This window comes from Micropterus dolomieu, linkage group LG06 (assembly GCF_021292245.1).
Source record: "Micropterus dolomieu isolate WLL.071019.BEF.003 ecotype Adirondacks linkage group LG06, ASM2129224v1, whole genome shotgun sequence".
In the NCBI taxonomy this organism is placed as follows: domain Eukaryota; kingdom Metazoa; phylum Chordata; class Actinopteri; order Centrarchiformes; family Centrarchidae; genus Micropterus; species Micropterus dolomieu.
In genome coordinates this window covers 14,111,769-14,135,601 of record NC_060155.1, presented here as the reverse complement: position 1 = coordinate 14,135,601, position 23,833 = coordinate 14,111,769, and the positions used below count along the sequence as shown (strand labels likewise).

Genomic DNA, 23,833 nt, shown 5'->3' with positions numbered 1-23,833 from the left:
CCGAATAAATTGTACCAAACAATTATGTTGACATGTCGGCAGTGTGGAAGCATTTTAAATTGTCAGAGAAAGACGCAAAAATCGCTGCTGTTCTGCTGAATTGTCTGCTAGCACATCCACTCCATCTGTGGCTGACTTCTTAGAAAAGGCAACAAATGGTCTGACCCGCTTTGAGTGTTTCTGTCACTCGTTTTTGAGAAGGCGATTAAGCTAGCCGCACCTAAATTTGGAGTGCACACATATTCAAGCCTTTATGGTAACTGAAACGGACCAGAGCGAGCTGACAGGCAGGTTAGCGACTTAATCCTGTCCGTGCTGCAGTATGAGAGTCTTACCTGAAGAGAGGCTGTGAAGTTTTCATGTTACGCGATATGAGAACCACTTACAACATTATTTATCAAATTGGGTCGGACTTGATGAATTTAGCGCGAGGATACACATGTGACAACGTCCTGTTTTCAAAATAAGGTATCTATGCAGGATGGAAATAAGATTAATTGGATTATATTCACAGAAAGTACAAAACATATTACATGTGTCCATTAAAAGTAAATGGACACATGTAATTTGCTTTACCGGACCCTCTCATGCCTTGGACTCACCCCCATAGTCTCTGCAAATCCTGTGGGAAACACTGAGTAAAAAGCACATTTTGACTATTTAATTTATGTAATGGTAAAAAAAGGCAAAATAAATGAAAATTGTTTTCATTATATTCGGTTTTGGCTTTGGCCAAGAATTTTCATTTCAGAACATCCCTACTTAAATGCCAAAACTAATACTTTTAAGAGAAAGAAGACAGAATGAAAGAAGACATGTTAAACACCTCTCTGTCCAGGCCTGCTGCCACCGTAATGATGCCTCCTGTTTTATTGTTGATGGTGAACATATTGGAGGTCGGACTCTCGGGATTCTGAGACAGGATCTTGTAACGCAGCATCCCATTCGCCGTTTTGGGGTCATCTTTGTCAATAGATGTTACTGTCATAACAAATGTTCCTATAGGATAGAAAGACAAAGACAAAATTCAAATACTGTTATGTCACCTCTCAATTTATTTTTTTATTGCTAATCAAACAACTAGATGCTAGATCTATAGCTTTGTAATATGGACATCCAATGCTTTCTTGTGATCTTAAAAAACATGGATCGCTTTAATACAGCAGAAGCAAAGTTAACAAAGTGCCCACCCCAGGAATACCATCAATGCTCTTTGATCTGCTAACACTCCAGCACCATGTGAAGCTGGAGGCTCAGACTACAGCCGATCGGTTGCTCATACGGTGTGATGCTGTGCCTGGCTTTAGGTGCTACATTACCTGGCTTGGAACCCTCTGGAACAGTGCCGTTCCAGATCTGATGAGTGAACTCGGGTCTGTTGTCGTTCATGTCGATCACATTGATCACAATGTCAATAGGGTTTTCTACCTGGTTGCCGTTCAGGTCCACTGCATGAGCTCTCAGCTAGGGGAAACACAAACACATCTGGACTGTAGAACTGTTCAAGCAAAGACAATTCTTAACTGTGCAAACAATGTATTGGGCAAACCTCTCACTCAATGTCATGCATTGAACTGCTGTGTTAATTAACCCCACTTACCATCACTGAAAATCTTTTACTGTATGCAGAACAGCAAACCGTTGCGAAAATCATCTATATTCACCCCAGCGTGACCAAGAGAACAATGCTGTTTTTATATAAAAAAAAATACCCCCCCCCCCCCAACTTTCTCTAACATGGGCAGGGCAAAAGAGAACTAAGTGATTACATTTTGTCAGACAATTGCCAGAGTGGACAAAAACACAAACATTTCTGCTGCATTTTTATGGCCTAAACAGAAACAATCTGGCCGTATTCAGTACTGTTGCTTACACAGGGTCAGCACAGGTTATTTTTTATGAACACAACTAACTGCATTTGTTTTGCAGTTCAAGTGCATCTTTCCTGCATACACACAACTGCAAGGCCTAACCTTCAATTCACTGATGCATCTATATTTTGATCCCACCCATTCACGCTCCAGAATAAATATAGGTAATACAGTACATCTTAAAAATCTATAGGCTATGAACGATGTACATCATAAACCTTTGCATGTAATACCTTGCAGTCTAGTTCAAGTGTAAATTAATCAATGTATTATACTGTACGTTACACTGTTGATTGCATATGTTAAAAGTAATAGTAGAAATTACAGACAATGGAGGATAATTGGCAAACTCACACATCAGTGGCATCCTGAACTAAAACACTGCTGAGCTGCTTCCTTATTTCTCTACAGTTTAGAGGTCACATAAAGCTTAAATTAAAAATTAAAAAGTATGGACATCTATGAAGGTATTTTGCTGTTGAAGCCTTTCGTGACCTTCAAAGATCACGCAAGTAGACTCTAGTAGATGAATATGTTGAAGTCTGTCATTTCTTTTAACTGCAACCTTGCTTGGTGTGTACCAGTTTGTGTTAAAGCACATAAATAAATAGCACTAAACACTAAGCTATATAATTTAAAGACCACTGCAATGTAATGGGAGAACCACTAATGAATAAAGCAGCTCTGAGGGAGACGGAGGTTATCGTAATGCATCTAACACACACTCAATTCACTCAAAAACATCACATTAAATCCTTTAAATTCTCAGACGGATAAGTCAGATTTCCTGGGAGACCCCAGTCTTCATTGAGTCTGAGAAGACTGTTAAGGCTAAGCATGACTGCTGAGCACATGCCAGTTGGCAGGAATGTACAGGACCACCGGAGAGAAAACATTTCCCTTGGTAAAGCAGGCTGGAGACACCATTTGAAAACAGTAAGGATATTGTTAAAGACATTATTTGTTATAAACTACTGTGTCTGATTACATGGAAGTTGGGGATATGCTCTCGATCCAGGGGCTTGTTGACAGATAGCTCTCCAGAGATTGGGTCGATGATGAAGATGCCTGTGGGGGGCTGGTCAGCACCAGGGCCTGTCACACTGTATCTGAGGGAGCGGTTTTTGTCGTGGTCTGAACGGATCTGTGGGTGAAAAGTTATGTCAATGAAAGCTTTGAAACAATGCAAACTATACTGTGACTTATATGGCAGATCTTTGAGGTTGAACAAATTTCAATGCTCATCACCAGATCATTTTTATAGTCATATCCAAAAGTATTCAGTTTCTTAAAATAAGAAACACAGAAAATCAGAAAGTCCCACATTTGAAAAGAAAGCTATATCCATACAATCTTTGTTATTAAATTATTTATTAAAATTGCTATAAAACATCCTGTATATTGACTGACTTATTGACATTTCAGCACCAATCACAGTATTAGTTTAAAAATAGATTGCTGAGCAAGCAAAAGAGTGCATAAAAAGTGTGTGTGGTGTGTCTGTGTGGTATTGAAGTTCTGTCTTGGCTGGGCTGTCTATCCTGTTTGCCATGTAAGCCGAGACCCTCTATTCCCACACCCTGGATCCATGCTGAGCAAACAGAGTATTTCTTCATCCTAATATCAACCACTAAAGCCCAGAAACATCCCTTCTAATATGGCCGGATTAAATATAATACATACAAATAGCATGTACAGGACTTAACACTCGGTAAGGAAGTCAGCTTAATATGCTGAAAAAGGATCTACTTCTTAGCTGTCTTGAGTATTGCTTCTCCTCTGTCAGCCACCCACACCCAGCCCTGACAAGAGAATTGAAGCAAATGAATTGGGCCGTGTGTGTCCTTGAGCCATGATAAAAGGAGTACAATATCTCAACAGGCAACCGAGGAACAATTGTGTTGGTGAGCACTTTGGATTGGAAATAAATAATGGTAAATAATACAGCAGAAAAAAGGGCCCTGACCTTTAGCAAAGTGCTGTAAATATGAAGCATTTTGCTGAAGGCATATGTCTCATGTCTGTGACCCTCTGAGCAGGAGCTCAGGGCAACTGGTACCTACAAGGATGTCATATCAAGCAAAAAGCACTTTCTTTGAAGCTATGAGATTGGTGTGTGTGCTTGGGTGAGCTACGTTACCCGGACAAGCTCTTGTGGGAATGGGCCTCGAGAGTTCTCAGGGACATTGATTGGGGGGATGACCCAGTCTCTCTTCATGCGTTTGAGCTGGCTGTCTGTGTTTCGCAATGGAAACACTATTTCCTTCAAATCCTTAGACATGACTGGAGGGACAACCACTTCCTGCACCTGTGAAAAGGAAATTATTTTGTTCAAGAGCTGGCCAGTGATAGTATCAGTAATGCAGTAAAATGTGAGTACATGCATTTTAGCTATGCTAGCGGCATGGCTCTACCGATGGCAAAGCTGGTCAGTTGATTGGTCCTTCACAGAATATCACAACAATTATTGGATGGATTGCCATGAAATTTTGTACAGACATTCATGGTTCATCCACAGCAGCACATGCTGACCCACAAACTGATATGACACCTTAATGCAAAGAGTGGTATTGCAGGCTGACCAATAACCATTCCCTTTTGGTTATACAAAAGGAAATTGATGTGGTGATAAAAGGAAACTGCCACTTTATGCAAAACCCAATACACTCTTTCAAATTCCATTTAATAACTTATCAAAATGTGTCCTTAATCAAACAGTCCATTATTTTATGACTTTCTTTGTAGCTTAAAATATCTACAGCACAAATATGTGATGATATGCTTGAAACGCTTTGGTGTGGCAACTGCAGCAGCCGCACGCCGCCAGCGCTGGTTTGCTTTAAATGGCAGACCTCTTCTTATGTCCTGATAAAATGCACCCACACAGACAGACCAGCTTCCATAATGGATCTGCCATCCTCCCTCGCCTGTAATGAATGAGATTTGAAACAAAGGAGGATGGTACCTGCAAGCCAGACACTAAACACACAGATGGCTCAAATTGCCTATGCTGCTCCAGAGACTGAGGAGACTGAAGTAGTGCCAGAGAAAGTTAAAATAACCTTGAACAAAACAAGGCAGGAAGGAAAACAGAAAAACAATATGTAAAATGTGTCAATGTCAATGAATGATAGCTTGGATTTCAGTGGAACTGTCACATCCCTTGAAGTATCTTCCCTACTGTTGCCTGTAATTATTTGAATGTTCGTTGGCTGTGAGGTAGTCAAGTCCTACGAACTACTACAAAGTGTCCTATGCAAACAGAAATTAATTACCCCTTTGCCACCTTATAGCATGACCCATATCCAACGCTGCCCCTCCTCTAACATCTGGGGAGCTGTCGGAGAGCTTCCACTAATCATGTTTGAAATCCGATTACACTGCTTTCACACAGTGGAAATGCAGAGAAGCAAGAGGACAGCTAGAGAAGGAGCCTGCTTCAGAAATATCTATTACCCTATTAAAATAGGCACGAGTGAGAGCAGTAATTATTTGCAACCTGTGTCTGGAATGATGAATGGCATGATGGGTTTGTTTAGCCCAACATGCATCTCTCTCTGGTGCGCTGGAGGTCTGCACCCATCTACACTCTCTGAACCCCCTCCATCTTCTGACTAGGAAGTCTACTTCAGAGTCCAGGGGAGCGTTAGGCTGAGTGATGGCCTGAGTGTTGCTGTGAGTGTGTGGGGAGGATTAGGCGTGTGTGTATTTGCCCTTTTAGAGAAATTCTCTCTTTCAGATGCTGAAAGGTTTTCTCCTCACGGACTGTGGTGGAACTGAGCTTCTAATAAGAGGTGGAGAGGCCGAACACACTCTCATGTTAATGAGGATATTGTTTGGTTGTCATTGATTAAAATGTTTCCCCAAGCTGCCGCATTCATGGATTAATAAAAAAATGTAATCGCTGATGTGATTAAGAGATGCATGATGATTCATGACAATAATTATGCTGTGGGGAACACAACCGCTTGTGACCTCATACACGAGCAAGATATGGGAAAGTCAATCCCCTGATTTCATTACGGACAAATCAGGGCAAACCCAAGAGCCCTCTACAAACACAGATCAGAATGTGGCTGCTGATAATTAGTATACACATGTATAGCCAATGTGAGGTTCAGACTTTTCTTTAAAAAACTAAAAAAAACAAATTGCTCAAAGTCTATGTTTACTTGTTGGGGACGAGTGTGCATTTGCCTTTGACCAACAGACAACCGTGACTGATGGTATCATTAAAATCACATACCTGCAAGAGTCCCTCTGGTAAATGAGTGTCAGTGGCTAACGATGGTGTTTTGGAAAGCCATGAAATCATTATTGGCTACAATTTTAATTTCAGCAGACCACTGTGCCTGCAAAACTGACAGTAACTACACATAACTGTCGGTATTAACTTTTAATCTGCGCCACATAAAATATGCCGCCTTTCCTGAAATTATCTGATGTGCGGCACATTTAGAAATGGTCACTTGTGGCCATTTGCATAAGTGGTTTCCAGGGCAAAAAACCCCCCACACATTTGGTCTTTGTTAAACAAACACGATTATTTGATTTATGGGTGTTCATTAAGACACCAGAAGGCTAATTGATCTAAGATCTTACAGCAATTATTACTAACAAATGCACATAAGCGCTCACGTATAACCCTACAGGTTGGGTCAGGATAGAGAGGAGCAGCATAGAGAATAGCCTGTGTGTGTGTGTGTGTGTGTGTGTGTGTGTGTGTGTGTGTGTGTGTGTGTGTGTGTGTGTGTGTGTGTGTGTGTGTGTGTGTGTGTGTGTGTGTGTGTGTGTGTGTGTGTGTGTGTGTGCCTGTAGCATCACTCCTGTAAGTTTAAAGCAACAGATATTATCTAATTGAGCAGGATCACATAATCCACTGGCAAAGAAGTTAAAACCTCAACAATAACAGGCTTCGGAGCTTCTTTTCATTTCCTGGTTACAAAGCAAACCGATAGGACATGTGCAGTGCTTTTTTTGTGCACTTCCTGTGATCCTCAGCCAACGACAATGTTGACATATGAGCACATGGTCATTCTAAGTAATTGCAGATGACTGCACAACATGTCCAGCGGAACAGTTAAGAGCCACACTCCACAGCACAGACAGATGCTTCCTGTCTTCCAAAGCGCCTAAAAGGGGTGTGTCCACTTTTGGATGATAAGGCAATAACCTCACAATCACAAGCCATGTTCACTGAAATCAACTTTATGAGGAGCTATTTTGCATCTGCTCTTGCTACCCACTGACCGTGTTGAGTATATGTTTGTGCTCCTAGTAAATTGACACATTAAGTTTTAATTAGCAAGCATCCATCCAGTCTTTCGGAACACCTGCTACAATTTAGAGAACTAGCCATCTGTGAATGTGCAGTGTGCCTAATAAGCGTACGTTATCAGATGTGAGGGGAGAATTGATCATTCCACCTTTCTACGGCAGTAACATCAGGCAGACAATCGACAAATACGTTTGAACTGTTATGGAAGTGGTTAAGGTATATTCACCTGCTGGCTGGAGTCTGTGGAGGGCGTCAGTCTGACTTGGGTAACCCATTGCTGCTGAGTGGTGGTGTCACTGGCCTTGATCAGCAATGGTGATGCAGGAAGCGTAAGGTGCTGGATACTCCTGGCAGCATAAACTACTCCGTCGGCCTCTATCCGGAAGTCAGCTGGGTTACTGCATTCAAAGCGCACCACACCACCTCGGCCACAGCCAACAAACCTCACTGCAAGAGATAGAAACAGAAATATTAAATTTAAAGTAAAACAATTAGCGCAACAGTGAGAGAGAAACCTAGAAAAGAATAGAGTCAAAGGAGGTGTTAGACAGACACACAGACAGAAGGTCCACAAAGGTTTTCTGATTCTTCTTCTCGCTCATACATTATTCACTTCAAGATGTGCCCCAAAGGTATTGCTCAAAACAGGTTCAGTGGAGGAGAGAGATGGAGGGAGAGAAAACTGAAGAAAAAAGGGAAGTCTTCCCCTTAAGGGCAGGCTATTAAAGAAGAGCCCCCAAATCCAAAACATTACATTTAAAACCTGGTGTGTAAATTAGACTGTCTAAATGCCCCGCTGTGAAAATATATACACAGCATGCATGAACATGTATAATTCTGCCGGAGACATCTTATTTTATTTCCAGCTAAGGCCATCGCCTGCTAGCTTTGTCCTCCATGACATACAGGGGTGCTTTCTGCGGATGACTACCGATCTCAGCTCCTCAAGAGATGGAGGCAACTGCATGTGATGTTTATTTCATCAGCATGTTTACACACAAAACAAACCAAAACCTCACACACACACACACACACACACACACACACACACACTCATACACTGCAGACAGGTGGCTCATGGGGGCTCGAGTCCCACTGGTGCCTCAGTGGCAGTGGTACAACACCAGTTCATGTTACAAGTGAGTGACAGTACAGCGAAGACTGCGTAGCTCCTACATGTACACACACACACACACAAACACACACACCCCTCGACACCTAAGAGCTTCATTGTGTGATCCTTTTGTGTGGATATGTTTTCCTGGAAGGCCCCCCTCATGTTTATAGCACAAAAAAACAGCATAAAGGGAAAGATAAAAATTCCTCTAGGCCACTGAGATCACAATGTTACCCTATATCGTTTGTGTGGAGGTTCTGCTGATGCCGCTTTGAATTATTAAAGGAGATGTGGAATTACTTAACAAAAGCCTTGAAGGAGGGTGCCTAATCTTCCTTTGTGCTGCTACCTTGGGGACCCACTGATGTCTTCAGAGTATCATCTGCACTCCGAGCACATTGAGTTCCTCTGGGCTTGGGGAGAGGATGCAGGAGATCAGTTCAGGGTCTAAAGGAAGTTATAATATTAACCCGCAGGCCCAAAATGTGCAATTGTCCTAAAGTGCACCACAGCCAACTGGTAATACATCTTTCAGTGATGACATGGGTGATTTAACACTTTTCTGCTGCCTGTAACAACAGACAAGGCATGTTTTCAGGTAGATGCTCTTGGTTCCAACACTGACAAAGATGTACCTGTTTTCTTACTGAGCAGCTAAAGGCAAAATGGCTGAAAGCAACACAGCAGCAGGGAAGGCATATCTTCTTTAGAAAAGAAAAACTATTACTGAAACGTGAATGGGGCTAAAAAAAAAAAAACAAACAAAAAAAACAGAGCCAGTGAACGTCCTATTCAAACTAGCATGTTTTCAAATGTGAGAAGCAGAATGCAAGTGACAGAGAGAAAGAGAAAGAGAGAGAGGGAATCAAATATGTGAGGTCGCCTAATGAAAGCTTGGAAATTGACAGGCAGTGTAATCACAATGTATTCATTCTGATAAATAAAACTGCAATCTTGCTCTACTTTATCAAAACCCAAACAGGGAGAACAAATGTTCTGCAAGGACCATGTGCTGCATTCTATTACAGCTCGTGCTAAAAGATTTAAACTGTGACAAAACAAGAAAACAACACTGCCAACTGGACTTTTTTTACCTGAAGCATTGCAGTTCATCTAAATATTGCTTAACAGCACACAAGGTGAAATAGCACTGCAGGAGAGCCAGCACTTCCAATAATGAAGATAGAAGATGATGATCTTTCTTCTATACTGGAATACACTTGATATTGACCATCTCCTTCCTGGCTGCCTTTGTTAAATTACCCTTGACCAATTAGTTTTTTTTCTCTTTGAACCTGGCAGAGCTGACATCAGATAGATGACCTTCTCTTTCTGAAGATTTTGCCTTAAAGCCAGCCGCCTGTAAACTCAAAGCCTTCAGGCAATCACCAGCCAGCCCAAGTCAGCAGATACTCAGACAGAGGTAGAATACAGAGTAAGGGACTGTCAAAATAACTCACAATACAGCAGAAGACAGTCCATAGATTTAAGAATCTCACTTGGAGGTGGGTAAAGTCTCACTCACACCATTCTGATTGAGGTGCTACTAACATATAATGTTATTCAGCAAATATATGTAGAGCTGAAACAATTATGATCAATCACTTTTGCTAAATGAATAATTTACGCCATTTTTGGAAACAAAAAGCATTTGATGGTTGCAACTTCTTAAATAAGAAAACTTGCTGATTTTCTCTTGTTTTATATCACTGTACATTAAATATCTTTGTATAGACTCTAAAACAAACAATTAAAGACATCAATTTCAGTTCTAGAAAATTGTGGTGGTCATTTTTCAAAATTTTCTGTTGTTTTTAAAGACCACATTTTAAATAATTAGGGAAAATAAACGGCAGATTAATTGATAATGAAAATCATAATTAAAAACGATTATATAAATTAGTTACAGGGGGAACAAAATGTCACCTGCATGTCTGAGTTTGGCGAACTAGTTAATGATTTAAAGGTATTGTCAGATGTTTTAGGCTACTACTGCATTCTTCTAGCAGTACTACTTTGGCCACTTCCATTCCCCTTATATTTAGCATGGACTTGTCTGACCTTTAAAAAGTAATTTATAGACTGTAGATGTCAACCTGGCTCAGCTAGTTTGTTACTTAAAATGTTACTAACTCACTTTAAACCATTGCTAAATGCATGCAAGGTGCATCCTACGTGTTTCCATGTTCTGTCCTATTGACACTTTTGACTGTACATTTTTGTGAAAGTGTGTAGCAGTGCACTTGACAGCACCGTTCCCCCTGTGAGTTATTTTAGCCCAAGCCTCTTGTTAACATTGTCTGAAATTTGGCCATCAGGACACCTCTGAGAGGCCCTTCACCAGTCAGCCCCCAAGGCAATCACTACACAAACTCCCAGCAGGCACAACCACTTCCAATGATAATGAATGAGAATGTCCAGTATTGTCTATTCATTTACCAGACATACTCTGGTGGCTTATAAAACCACAGCAATGTGTAGTGTAGCGCTGCTTAAACTCTAGCAGCTGCAACTTAACCATATCTAGATGTATTGGCTCCCCAAGGTACAAGGCTAAAAGAGATCTTGGCTGCCACGCCCTATCAGACATGTTGTCATGGGCACAGCAATAAAGGCCTTTGGTTTGGATAGAAATGCCGATGCAGCAGAGGGGGACTGGGGGTTGGGGGTTAAAAAAAGAGGGGAGAGAGAGGGGGAGAAACGGGCTTGTCAGCAGAAAGACCTGGCCAACTAATGCCCTGCACCGGGGCCCAAAATTACCTCTGACTCAATGATCCTATTCACAGCTTCGATGCCCCCCCTCACTGACAAGCAACACAAAACCCCCGGCTAACCTCTCCGTAGCGCCAGAGTGCCTCTCTATTGTCTGCTCCATCACGTGATAACTCTAACTCAGACAGACACAAACAGTTAGAGAGAGATAGGGAGAGGCAAAGAGAGATACATTTAATTTGGAACATGGAATGTGCGCTCCGTGACTGCACAGAGGCAAAGAAAATGTTCCACAATCTCAGCTTCTATGCCTGCCTGCCAAATACACTGGCTGCAAGTGAGCAGGCTGAAAGTCCCTCTAATGTGCTGCAAATGTGACAAGACTGAAACCTCTCATGTGAGATCATCCCAATATACCATTATTCATTTCTGGGAAGTGAGGTCACTGACAGTTGAGAAATACTCAGTATAGGTGTTTCATCAGTAGCTGTGGATAAATGCAGACACAGACAAATTACCCCAGTGGCAAACTCCCCCCACCCTCCACCCAACCCTGGCAAAATGGTATGACACTCCTGACAAAATGCATTATTCACAAGTGAATGTGACCAGGTTTAGTACAGTGGCCTGCACTGACGATGAGACAATGCAATATGAAGCAGAGGCTCCAACTGAATGTGCTGTGTGAGACGTCCATGCCAGCGCCACTGTTTATAAGATCCTGTTAAGCCCCAGTGGAGCTCGCACTCTGGTACCTCAATTCAAACTGCTGTGATACCAAATTCTAATCCAGTCCAAAATTGGGGAGAACGTGCCAAATTAAGGTCAACGTTCTCGAACAGTATATAGACTTTGTGCCCAACCACAAAAATATCCTTCACAGCATATTCTGTAATTGCTCAATTATTCCACAAACTGCTAAAAGCACCATAGGCTAATGCCTTTTTAAGCTAAGATGGCTGCTTGCTCTGCCTAATAGTACATGCATATATTATTTTGTCTCGCACACTATACTTTTTTTAATGCCATTATTATGAATGCATATTCTACAGCTTCAAGGTTGGTGCGTAAATAAACGCCATTGTACAGCTTTGTTTTGCGCATCCTATTCTTCACGCTTATGGCTATTTCCAGATGCTTAAAATGTATGTATGTATGTATGTATGTATGTAAGTATAAGTATGTCTTACTATGGAAAATAAATTTTCAGTTTTCAGCCCTCTGATTTGATGCAATCAGTAAAGATTCATTTATATTTTTCTACAAATGTATAAACTATGCATATTTAAATGCATAATTTGAAGAATTAAGCCAATAAATCTGGGGTTGTGAAAGCATCATCAATACTTTTTAAGAAAACCAACCAGCACTACCAAGACATTTCTAAATTTCCATTTATTTAAAGAAGATGAGATGCAGAGATGAGACTGAGGTATATTTCTGTTTCCAGAAAATAGGCTATTCTTCAGAGAAAGTAAACAGTTTGAAGCTGAAGCTTGGATCTGGGTATGATGATACTGCCTATTGCCAGACTAAGCCCTTGAAGGCGTTTTACTAATGCACTGCACTTCAAACGCATAAAGCATTCCATGCATTTATAGCTGGGCCTAAAATATGTAAGAGATTTGCATGAAAAAAACATGCAGTGTTTGTACTCTGTTCAGCGTCTCTACTAATTAAGAAAACTAAAGAGGAATTGCATATTGCAGGAATTGCAGAGCATAAGAACATTTAACAAGCAGCTGCCTAATTTTCCTAGCTTGATAGCAGTGACCATTCCCCCAACACTTGGTTTGTGTAGTTTATGCATATTGTTGGAGCTATTTTTCCTTCCTAAAACTGCTGCCTCAATTAGAGGTTTATGAAGAGGCCCTCAAAAAAACATACTGATACTACCTTCCCTTTTCACATACACCCACATACACATTGAGAAATTAAAGTGGCATGGACGTCTGAGCTTGCCGAGATTCATAAGATCCCTTAATCTAACAAACTGGCCCTTAGGAAAGGGAAACAATTTTCATTTGTTTTGACATGTTCTCTCTTTTCTTTTAACACTTGCATTTTTATCACATTGCTCCTGTTGGATACAAAAGGTTCTCTGTTGTGTCTCAGCAGCGATTAGCCTTAAGGAAACTCCCATTATCCTCTCCCCTGTCTGTGCCTGCCTACACATCAACTAGGCTATATGCTCAGTAGATACCTGCTGAGTTTTAGCCCCTTATTCCAGTGACAAAACAGGTTTCTCTGTAAAGACAAAAATGCATGATGACAGTTGGCCTCTTTTGAATAAGTAATGTTTGGCCTTTGAAAATTAGCAATTTCATTGGGTTAGTAATGAAGGGGAATCGCAGGGGGACATCACAATTATTCTCAGGGCTTTGTAGGGTAAATGAAATGATTCTGTGTTTTCTAGTACAATGACAGCTGAGCATTGTGTGGATTACTGTGTCACTGGAGCCAAGAGCTGATAAGGCTAAGCTACATCCTTCTGCAGTTATCAGCGCATAGCTACTGGGATTTTTTTCTGCGAGTTATTGAGACGAGCTGTTTGATACAGAGGGTTTAGTGGGGTATTGAACTGACCACGTTACCAGGACGTCAAACGCTTAACGTTTTCTTGCTGTCTTTCAGAACATCTGTCACCCCTGCGAATGCTCACAGGTGAAGCTCATTATGAAAAGCATCACATTAATGTTGATAAATCAAACAACAAAAATTATAAAAACTTATATAAAGCTTCCAGTACGTTTCATTGTCTTTTCCCCCTTCACGGCAAAGGGATATAATTGACTGATTTGACTTTTTGAAGAATAAAACTTATAATTGCTAAATACTATGATAGGGCTAAGTGTTAGGTAAATGTGACCTAAGTCTACAGTCTACCACACCAGGCTGGCAGAATCTCTCAGCTGTAAATCCGTTCTATGAAATGACCGGTCGAACACAACCATAACAGCTATTCTTTAACCTCCTTCCGTCCTCTCATAAAAGGTCACAGGTTTTTAATTGCTCTTTATACCCTAATCCACCTTATAATGGCTAGCATTGGTCACTTTGTTCCATCTACAATGGCTTTAATGATTAACGGAGGGGAGGAGAAAGGGATGGAGAACAAAAGCAGGTAGGGGTAAAATAAAGCAATCTGTGTGAGGTTGAAGGCCAGAGGCAGGTTTAGACACCGAGATGTCTTTTAGAAATCAGACTGTGAATAATAATCCATTTTAGGTGTCCACATGTATCACTTTTTATTGTTTCTGTATTACAGAGGTGACCATACACCGCAGTTATACACATTTAGGGGACGCTCCACTGAACCGTGCATCCATCTTTGTTGTGCGATGGTGCTGTTACAGCGCTGCTGCGTCTCAGGCATTTTCAACTGGACAGGGCGTTAACTCATCTCTCTGTCTCGCTTCGGGTGAGAAATAACCATAAATATTAAACATCGGGTATTGATTGCTTTCATTTATTATGCATCCACTGTGACGAAAACAAAGATGCTACTTTGAGAAAGAGCTCAAGTATTATGCACAGAGAAAGAGAGAGAATTAAGAACATGCTTGAATTAGATGAAAGAGCTGAGGGTATACAGGTTAATTTTTCTTAAAAATATTTGGAAGGATAGTGTTCATAAAAAGTCCAAAAGACTTTAAAAGCCAAGCAAAGCAATGGCTACATCAGCTGATCACTATGAGCCCGCATGCCTCTGATTCTAAGCTGAGCTGATATTTTCTGAAGAGGCTTATCACGAGGGCCTGGCACTAAAACTGACTAGGTGCAACCTGTAATGTGACATTATTAGGTCCTTTTGATCTTAAAAGCACAGACTCGAAACTATTTTGTTCTTCCGCTTGATCATTTCTGTCAAAATACAATCATAAAAATCAAAGAGACAAAGAATGAGGCAGTGACCAGTGATGAGGTAACCTCTGCTGGCATGTTCACTGGGTCTTTTAAGACTTTTTAATCACAGCGGCGGAGAGGATCCTGTCTCTGATTTGTTGCTTAGGGAAGAAACACAGAAATATATCTCCGGACAGAACTGTACCAATCAGTGGGACAATCATTAACCAGGGCTTTGGGTTAAAAAAGATACAGAATAGGTGACTTACGCAATGATGTCAATGTGTTATTCTGCTTTAACCAAGAAAAAACTAATAATTTTAGTAGATGTAAGATAGATAAGCTATAGGCTCCAGCTTCACTGTCTCTAGCTGTAGTAAATATTATCAAACTATTGTACATAGCATTGTCTGCTAGCCAATGCTGTGGCTCAGCATCGGCACAGTATCTCTCGCATCTTAACAGTCAGAGCATATTTATGGAAATTATATTAACAATGACTTATACGTTGTGCAACAATACTCACTTTCAGAAAGAGAGTAGACATGCAGAAAACACACAATTTGGGTCTCTGTGGTTGAAGACACAAATGCACCAGTTTGTGCACATTGCATGTTTTAGTAAAGGGTGGAAACAATGTTGTATCAATCAAATCCTGACGGCTCACAAATTTGTCGTTTGTGCAGTGAATGAGTAACAAACGAAAGCTGTGTTTTTAGCCACATTTTGGCATATGGATGGGCAGCTGATGAATGAATAATGCTTCTGGAATGGTTTGAGAAGATAAAACACTTTTTGTAAATAAAAAAAAAATTTTTGTAAAGCATAAAACTACCAACCTATAACAGCTGCCTTTCTGAAGCAGTTAAATATTTGACAACAACATATTAGGTGTAGTATCACCATTGGGATGATCAATAGGTCACTTTTATTACTTCAATTTGGAAAATTAAAAAACACACATAGAAAATGAATGAAATGCTTGATTTGTGTTTTGTTGTACGATAGTGAAATGGTAATGTCAAGTGAATTCAGAAGTAAGAATTTGGTCTTAAATACAGTCATACATACAGTCATACATACATACATCTTTGTATACATCCCATTTCACATTGGATATGTTCTAAGATACAGGCAAACCAAAGAGTTCATTAAAACTCTGATTTGCTCTGGACGAAGGTTGTGGAAATTAATGTTAAAGAAGACAAAGCCATTCCCCGGGAGATCGACCCCTGAGGAAGCCATTTGTCCGTTATCAATTTTTATAAAATTAACACAGTAGTTTATTCGGATGTGATTAAATTCAGACAAATTGTTTAACCTCCTATGTCATTACTTGATATAGAGTTCATTTCATGCTGAAAGGAGGCAGATCCAGCCACCATAAATAATAATCATTATGCGTGACAGGGGTGGGCGCCTTGTATTCATATGTGAAATACCCCACGCATTGCTTTATAGCAGCGCATGGTCAATAATTTCAGTATTGCGCTTTCAGTCTAGTAATAAATGTAACTATCTTGAGCGCCTCATTATATTCAAAACATATTTAAACACATTTAAACTTTCATAACATGGAGCTGAATGAGCCACATGAAAGACCAGCCAGAACAATCACACTGGCAAGGACATCACATGATATTCAGGGAAATGTAGCTGAGTAATATGAATGATATCCCAATTTACATGCATTTCCCACCATCTATTAGTGAGTCATATTCACACATTCACAAGTCACTAAAAGTCAAGGCCGTCTATTACAATGGGTGAGAAAAAACACATCCTCTATATTAGAACTATATGTAGGAAAAAAATAACAACAAGGTGACATAGGAGAGCAACTTCTCTTTAACGGCTCTGTGCGTGTGGGTCCGTTTTGTTTTTCCTTTAGTCTGTTCTTGATTGATTCCTCCTTAATATTCCTCTTTTCAGCTATGGTGCACTTGTTAAGGTGGACTGTTATGAGTACATTAAGTTTGATGAATTTGGCAAATTTATAGAAACCTCCTACTATGTTCGACTTAAGGTGAGATCTAATCTGCCAAAATAAAGTCAAACACCCCAGCAGATGGACCATGACTATGTAGAGTTGATATGCCTTTATGGAAATTCAATTTCAACCATTTTCTTAGCAGTAATGATTTAATACTACTTAACAAGAAAGTGATAGCTATGAAAAAGGCAGGGTTTTCTGCATTTTCTCTACCGTCATAGAGAATAACACTCGTGCCTGCTTTGCATAGCTTGTTGTCAATCAAACCCATGCAAATGACTAGCTCAGGTAAAGACTGATGCGGTCCACTGCGTCCAATTACAAATCTAACCACACAGACAAACATGCCGTTTCTGTTCACTCCCTGCCACCAATTCTTTTTAACATGCACATGTTGGATGTGTGCGAGCACACACTCACACACATACAGTTTTCCTTTATCCTTCTGTGTGCTCAAAACAGAACAGCGCAGCAATTTGAGCCAGATGCAAAAAAGGGGGGGGATTTTTATAGAACAGAGTGTCTGTAAAAAGAAAAGACAAGGAAGGATGTGATGCTACAGTATGAGATGTAAAATAAAAGCTGTAGATAAATACATGGGGATCTGAGAGCAGTTCTGGGGGGCATTATGTCATGTGTAGCAGCGTCACAAGTTCATGCTGAGTTTTTGAGAACAAAGCTAATGTTATTCCTGCTTTTCTGCTTTTTTTCCTTTGGAGAAGTTGGGGTACGGGGAGAGACGAGGAGAAGCCATGTGAATCCTCTTTGGCTAGGAAACGGCAGACACAGGAAAATGACGCTGACAGCCTCTGGAGAAGACCATTATACTGTAAGATACGGGCTGTCTATCTCCAAGTGTGGAAAATTTATTTAATGAGTCATTTGCACACACTCAAAAGTGTATATTCTCTCCAACCTCTGTAAATTGTACACATGTACATTTATGTAGTTAAATATTCCTAGAGGGACGGAATAAGAAATGAATTTTAAATTCCAAAGCAAAAAATATAAAGGAGAACAAACAGGGAAAAAAACACTTATGCTGAAGAGGCCATGATAAATGCTTCTTTTTCAAGCTAAACAAAGTAAATGAGTCATTGTGGTGGGCAGACCTATACAGTTAACAACCATTATCCTGTTACTCACTTGCTCTATGCCACACATCACGAGACACTCTCTCTCTCTCTCTCTCTCTCTCTCTCTCTCTCTCTCTCTCTCTCTAAACCCCTTCATAAGAGCAAAACAAACCAACATGTGGGGGGAAAAAACAAGGCTGAAGAGTCACTGGGTTTTAGAAACCTTCCTCCTCTAAAAGGTTGGGGAGGAGAGACAATGTAATAAAAATAAATAAATAAATAAATCCAAGCTCAAAACAATGACAACAAGGAAAAAGAAGCTTGTTCAAAGAGAGGGATTAGGGCAGCTGCCAATACACAGGGTGTGCGCATTTGCCATTGCACGTTCGATTCAATACGTGTCAAATTCTGCTTGAAACACAATTAGCCCGTGCTTAAAGAAAAAGACGAAAAATACACACAGCGGGAAGATTAAAGACAAGCCCAATGTTCCCCTGAAAAGCTTTCACATTCAACACATACACAGCTTTTCAAACGCATGACAGCTTGTTATGTGCTGCTCCAGTCGAAGAAAGCAAACAGGGAGGAAAGCATGCATTTGTATGAATTTACAAACGCTGTCTTAATGTGTCAGCCGGGCTTATCCCTTTGTAATGTGCTGGTTCCTGGAGATATCAAGCCCCAACTGACGCGCCGAATGCATCTCGTTACTAACCTACTTCGACCTGCTTGACCCTCCCCCCACACATACTTTGAGCTCAAAAGACATCAACTGAGTGGGAGAGAGAGAGGAGGCCGGTTATTCTATGGACGCATGGTGGTATAACATCCATCTGTGCAAAGCAATTAATGTCTGCATCTGGATTAAAAATATTTTCAAACTGATGACAACACTGTATACTTGCAGTCGACAAAGAAATCCATTTAAAAGCTTTTCTTCGCAATTGTGGCCAGATTTTAAGACTTTGAGAACTTGAAATGTTTGCTAGAGAGTTGGATGGAAAGCTGCTATGTTCGTTCACAATGCGGAGCCATTATTGAGACCCTGTTACTGATTTTGTCTTTAATGCAGAAGTTCAGCCTCTGACGCTAAATGCGGCATCAATTTGTAAGAGAGACACATCTTTCTATTTCTATCAGGGCTGCTCGCTTTCATATGCATGGCGTCTTTTCTGCAGAAGCTATTTAACACAAATCCAAACTCGAAAAATTGACATACTGTATTTGAGTCTCACCTTCACATAACGCAGTGTGAGCAGCATTAAACTATTTGTTAATTCAAAAAGCGTTCCATTAAAAAGAAAATGTATATAGATACGTATGCACATCTGCAAAGCTACAATATAGATTTTAATAGTTCATATAGATGAAGAGAAGAAGACTGTACAAGGTCTTCCTTATGTGAACACATTACAAATACAAATAGATATAACAGTCCCTCAACAGTTGCCCAGTGCAAATGCAACATCAGGTGTGAACAATTAGTCTTGGCATCAGTCCAGCACAAGGAAGCGTCTCCTCTCACATGCATTATCTGTGTTAAGGGAACAGTAGAGCATTACCATGTGGGGAGCATGGCTGTGTGACTGGACTCTGTGAGAGGAGAGCCCTCTTACTCCCATGTAATCAGCTGAACTGAGTGGGTTCAGAAAAGGATCTGTGCAGCTGTGCTTTATTACAGACACAATGAGTGCCAGATTAGGGGAACTGGAAGGAGGAAGGGAGGGAATGGTGGATCACAAGGGAGCTGGGGTGGGGTGGGGGGGGGTTGAAAATGACTCCAAACACATCTGTCCTCAGTTTGTCTGCAGCTATAACACCAAACCACAAGCATGGCCATGTACAAATCTATCTCTGTTTGGAAAGGCCGCCCGCGGAAATGTTTCCAGACCTTGGGTTTTTAACGCAAGGACTCGTGGGAATAGTCTGTCGCCTCTCAGTGATAGCAATGTTCGTCAGGGTCACACTAACATCGAAAGCGGTGGCACGAACAAGCAGGTGGCACAAACATGTGAATCAATGTGGACAGCTCCTGGTGCTGTCGGGTGGTCTCTGTATGTGTCTCAAGGAAACGATCAGTGGTGTTTATATTGTGACCCTTAGTTTTATATTAAATGGCATGTGCCGTTTTCCTGCTGTTTACATTTTCTTTGCTTTAAAATGGCACAAAAACAGCCTGTACTGTCACAGAGCAGTGTAATTGTGGTACACTTATACAATGCTTTCAGGCCAGGCCTGACAGTGCAGCTGCATGGTTGTGAAGAGGGCTTTCATACTTCAAAAAAAAGAAAATGCAAGTGATCATATTGCCTCTACCTGAGTCACCCTAACCGACCCAGAGAGAGAGTGAGAGAGACAGATAAGAGAGAGAAGTGATGTGCTATGTTTGGCTGGTACTGTCCTATCATTCTGCTTCAGTGGAACCTCTCGGGCAAACAAAAAAATGCAGTTTCACAGCGTGTTATGCCGGCAGAGGCAAGATTCACCAGGAAGACATCCCACTACCATTAGGGCTTACTGGAAAGCCTTTCTATCCCCCTTAGAACAGCTTACGCATAAGGAGTGATTAAACATCAAACCACACTGTTGCACCCTAATCCACCACCCAATTCTTGATATGCCTTCCTGTTTGTCTTGCTTTCTTCCTTCACTTATACAGAAGTAGAGACGAGCTGACTCCTAACACTATTCAGAATTAATCCCACAATAAGATGTTGTGTTTGAAAAGTGGCTGTAAGATTTTGTTGCACAGTTGAGAAGATTTTTCCTTTGTTACAGTTTACTTAGTAACAAGTAAAGCTACAGCTAACTTAGTGATGAAATGTCATTCTGGATTTGATGGACATTGATCACTTTTTCATCACTGAGGAAAGGCTAAAGATGGGGGAATTTAAAGTTGGCAAAAACTAACCCGCAGGCATTTGGCACAGGCAGGGTGCAGCACTGCTTCTTTGTTGGTCAAGTTTGAGGATTAAATTGTTCCAGGTGGGGTCCTATCTTCTTTCAAACTCCTCTGCTAGGCCTGCAGGTATAAGAATAGCAATTCGAGAGAGTGGAATTGATCCTATTTTTTTTTTTTAAGCGCATGAACAGACCAACAGGAAATGATGGGGGCCGCATTACTTGGTCTGCGGCTGGTTTTATTACTTACACAGCTTCTCATCTGCGGCTCCCCCCTTACTCACATGCCTCTGATTCACTGGAGTGGGCACAGGAATTATGTTTTTTTTCCTAGCTTAATCTCATTACGTTCATTGGTTGATAAAACCCTGTGCTAAAAGTGAGCTTATTATTTATTGTTTTGAACAAAGTCTATCTGCACCAGGTGTGTGAGAACGCTCAGATGGATGCAGGGATTTAAACAAACAGTCCAGGGGTGATAATAATAATAACCTTTTATTTTTTGTTCATATCTTCTGTGGTCAGGTATGCCACAGCTGCTTAATAACCAATATGATCTCCTCCGCTAGTCTATTTCCTCTAGGACCACACCGGACAGATACAGCAATATACATGGACACTCAAGATGTACGGCCTAATAACTCACATTATATGAATTCAATAACACATGCCTATAGCCCTGCATGGTTGTTGATGGGCGCAGTAAAACAAACTTTAATATCCCAGTGTGTTAGAACTGTTAATGATCAGCACTGAGGGCAGTTAGGCTGTAACTCACTGTCCACGGCCACCTCACTGCCAGTGCAGACTGCAATTCTCATGCTAACACCATACGTGAGCAGTGAAGAAACGTCCCTCCACGGCACCTATAAATACCGTCATTTTACCAGTTCTGTGACATCAGCATTGAACTTGTGGATCCCTAAAACTCCCCAAATTGTCTGATTCACCACCCCCAATGGTTTTCTAAGGAAAGAATGACAGTGACCACTTTTGAAGGTTATTCATCGGGATGTGATTTGGCATCTGAGGGCAAATAATTAGTCAGCAGAGGTAGGGCTTTGGCAAGACTGACGAGTACAGCAAAATATGGCAATCATGGCATGCTATGAGATCACAGACTGCCGGCCAGCTGTGTCTGTTGATGCTGTCGAACCCTTTCAAGCCCCTTCAACATATGGTTTGGATCAAGTACATCAGAGTCAAACTAAGTTTTAAAAAACAAGCAAAGGTTCCATGTATTTGCGAAGGCTGGATTAATCAGAACACATCATAAAATGCATCTTGACATGTAGAAATTCTGACACTGTACTTATGTGACCGCATAATTCAAAAGTACAATTCAAAAAAGAGGGAAAAAATACTTGGCCAACTGTTAGTGTAATCCAACAAGTGCTTTAAATTAAAATCTAAACAGCATTTAAAAAAGTGAGGTTCACTGTGACTGCACAGCCTTGTGCATTTAAAATATTTTAAATCATTAAAAAGATTTGACTCTATAATGTAATGTGTTGACTCTATAAAGTATCTAAACACATTTTTCCACCACACATTAAACAAACCGCTACCAATCACGCAGAAGTAAAACTTTACTGCATCTTTAGTTTATTGAGTTTGAAGGCCATCTTCCATCACTATACAGAGCAAAATCAACATAAAAGCAGGGGAAAGACGTAAAAGGGGCAATACTGAATACTGAGAGCCATTAAGTCCAGCTGTGCAACTTCCATTACTGAAGTGTCAAACAGGGTGCTGTTATATTCATTAGCCCTGTACACAAAGGCAGGTCTCCGGTTAAAGTAAACAAAGCAAAATGGTTAATAAATGTTGCCTTGCTTTCCTTTGGAGCATGTTGAAAACTAATGCGTCACTGATTGGAGACCATTGTCCCATTGCCACTCAAAACTAGAATATGAAGCAGATAACTGAACACAAGTTCAACCCACATCTAATCCAGATCAGTCCCGTGTAAGTACTGCGTTAGCTCTGGCATCCGATCACTTTAATACCATATGCAACACCTTGCATTACGTTCTACTGCATTCTATACAGGTTTGTCACATCTCCGCGTCAGTTAAAATGGTCGAGGTTTGTAGACAAGATTTTGTGGCTAACAAAAAAAAAAAAAATCTTGCCACAACTGTATATTGCATTAAGTTTGTAAAGACAAACAGTATTTTTCCTGCATCTTTGCCCAGAAATGGTCAGTTGATACACTCTGATACAGTCTGGGAAAGGGCGTTGTCCATGAACCTCAGCGTGTTGCTCTATCTTACACATCCCCCCATCCTTTGTGCACAGGGACAATAACAGCGGTTTGTGAGGGAGGGGGGGAGGATCTGGTTACCTTCCCAACTACTGCCATAACAGCATATGGCGGAAGCTTAGTTACACGACAACAGGTCAATCTTTCTATATGTCTTTCTATGCCGATTAGATGCCTCAGGACACTGTTAATTAAGCAGTAAACAGAAACTCACATAGAAGAGACAGAGTGTTATGGTGGCACTATAGTTGAGACATAACTCAAATTCTGCATGTTCACAAAGACATAATATCCACTAAATCAGGTGTCACATTGGCTTCATTCACTTCATTGCGTGCAAACTCACAAAAATCAACGCACCCATACTCAAAATAAACTCTGTGTGTAGGAAAATAATTGTATCATCCCCTTTTTGTACACTAATTTACATAATGTGGGCGTAGAGGGGTCAAAGATCATCCCCATCACAAATCCCTTTGAGTGAGGACTCACAATGGGCAGGAGCTGAATGCTTTTAGCCCAGCGGCAAAGGGGAAAGCGGCTCCTCCCTTGGTGCTGCGTTCCTCCATCCCTATACCCACACCTCTCCCACATCCCGTTATTCACAGACCGTTTGAAAAGAATCTTACAGCCTGCACTGTAACCTGAAGCTGTTTACAAATATCAGTTTTCGATCAAGAGTAAGGGGAGCTGTGGAAAGGAGGAGAGGAAATAAGGCAGAAAAAAAACCTTGTGAAACAAAGAGACAGAGGAGGGGGTAAATGCAGAGCTCT

The 23,833-nt window shown here is 40.8% G+C and overlaps 1 protein-coding gene across 1 annotated transcript in view; it reads right to left on the bottom strand.

Moving 5' to 3' along the window:
• The window catches only part of cdh2 (cadherin 2, type 1, N-cadherin (neuronal)), a 59,994-nt gene that overhangs the window by 17,745 nt on the left and 18,416 nt on the right, over positions 1–23,833 (bottom strand). Inside the window, exons 3-7 of the mRNA XM_046051417.1 lie at positions 7,376–7,596; positions 4,012–4,179; positions 2,860–3,015; positions 1,320–1,464; positions 827–999 (exon numbers count right to left, since the gene is read on the bottom strand). Coding sequence (XP_045907373.1) covers positions 827–999; positions 1,320–1,464; positions 2,860–3,015; positions 4,012–4,179; positions 7,376–7,596 — 863 coding nt within the window. The remainder of the gene's footprint in view (positions 1–826; positions 1,000–1,319; positions 1,465–2,859; positions 3,016–4,011; positions 4,180–7,375; positions 7,597–23,833) is intronic.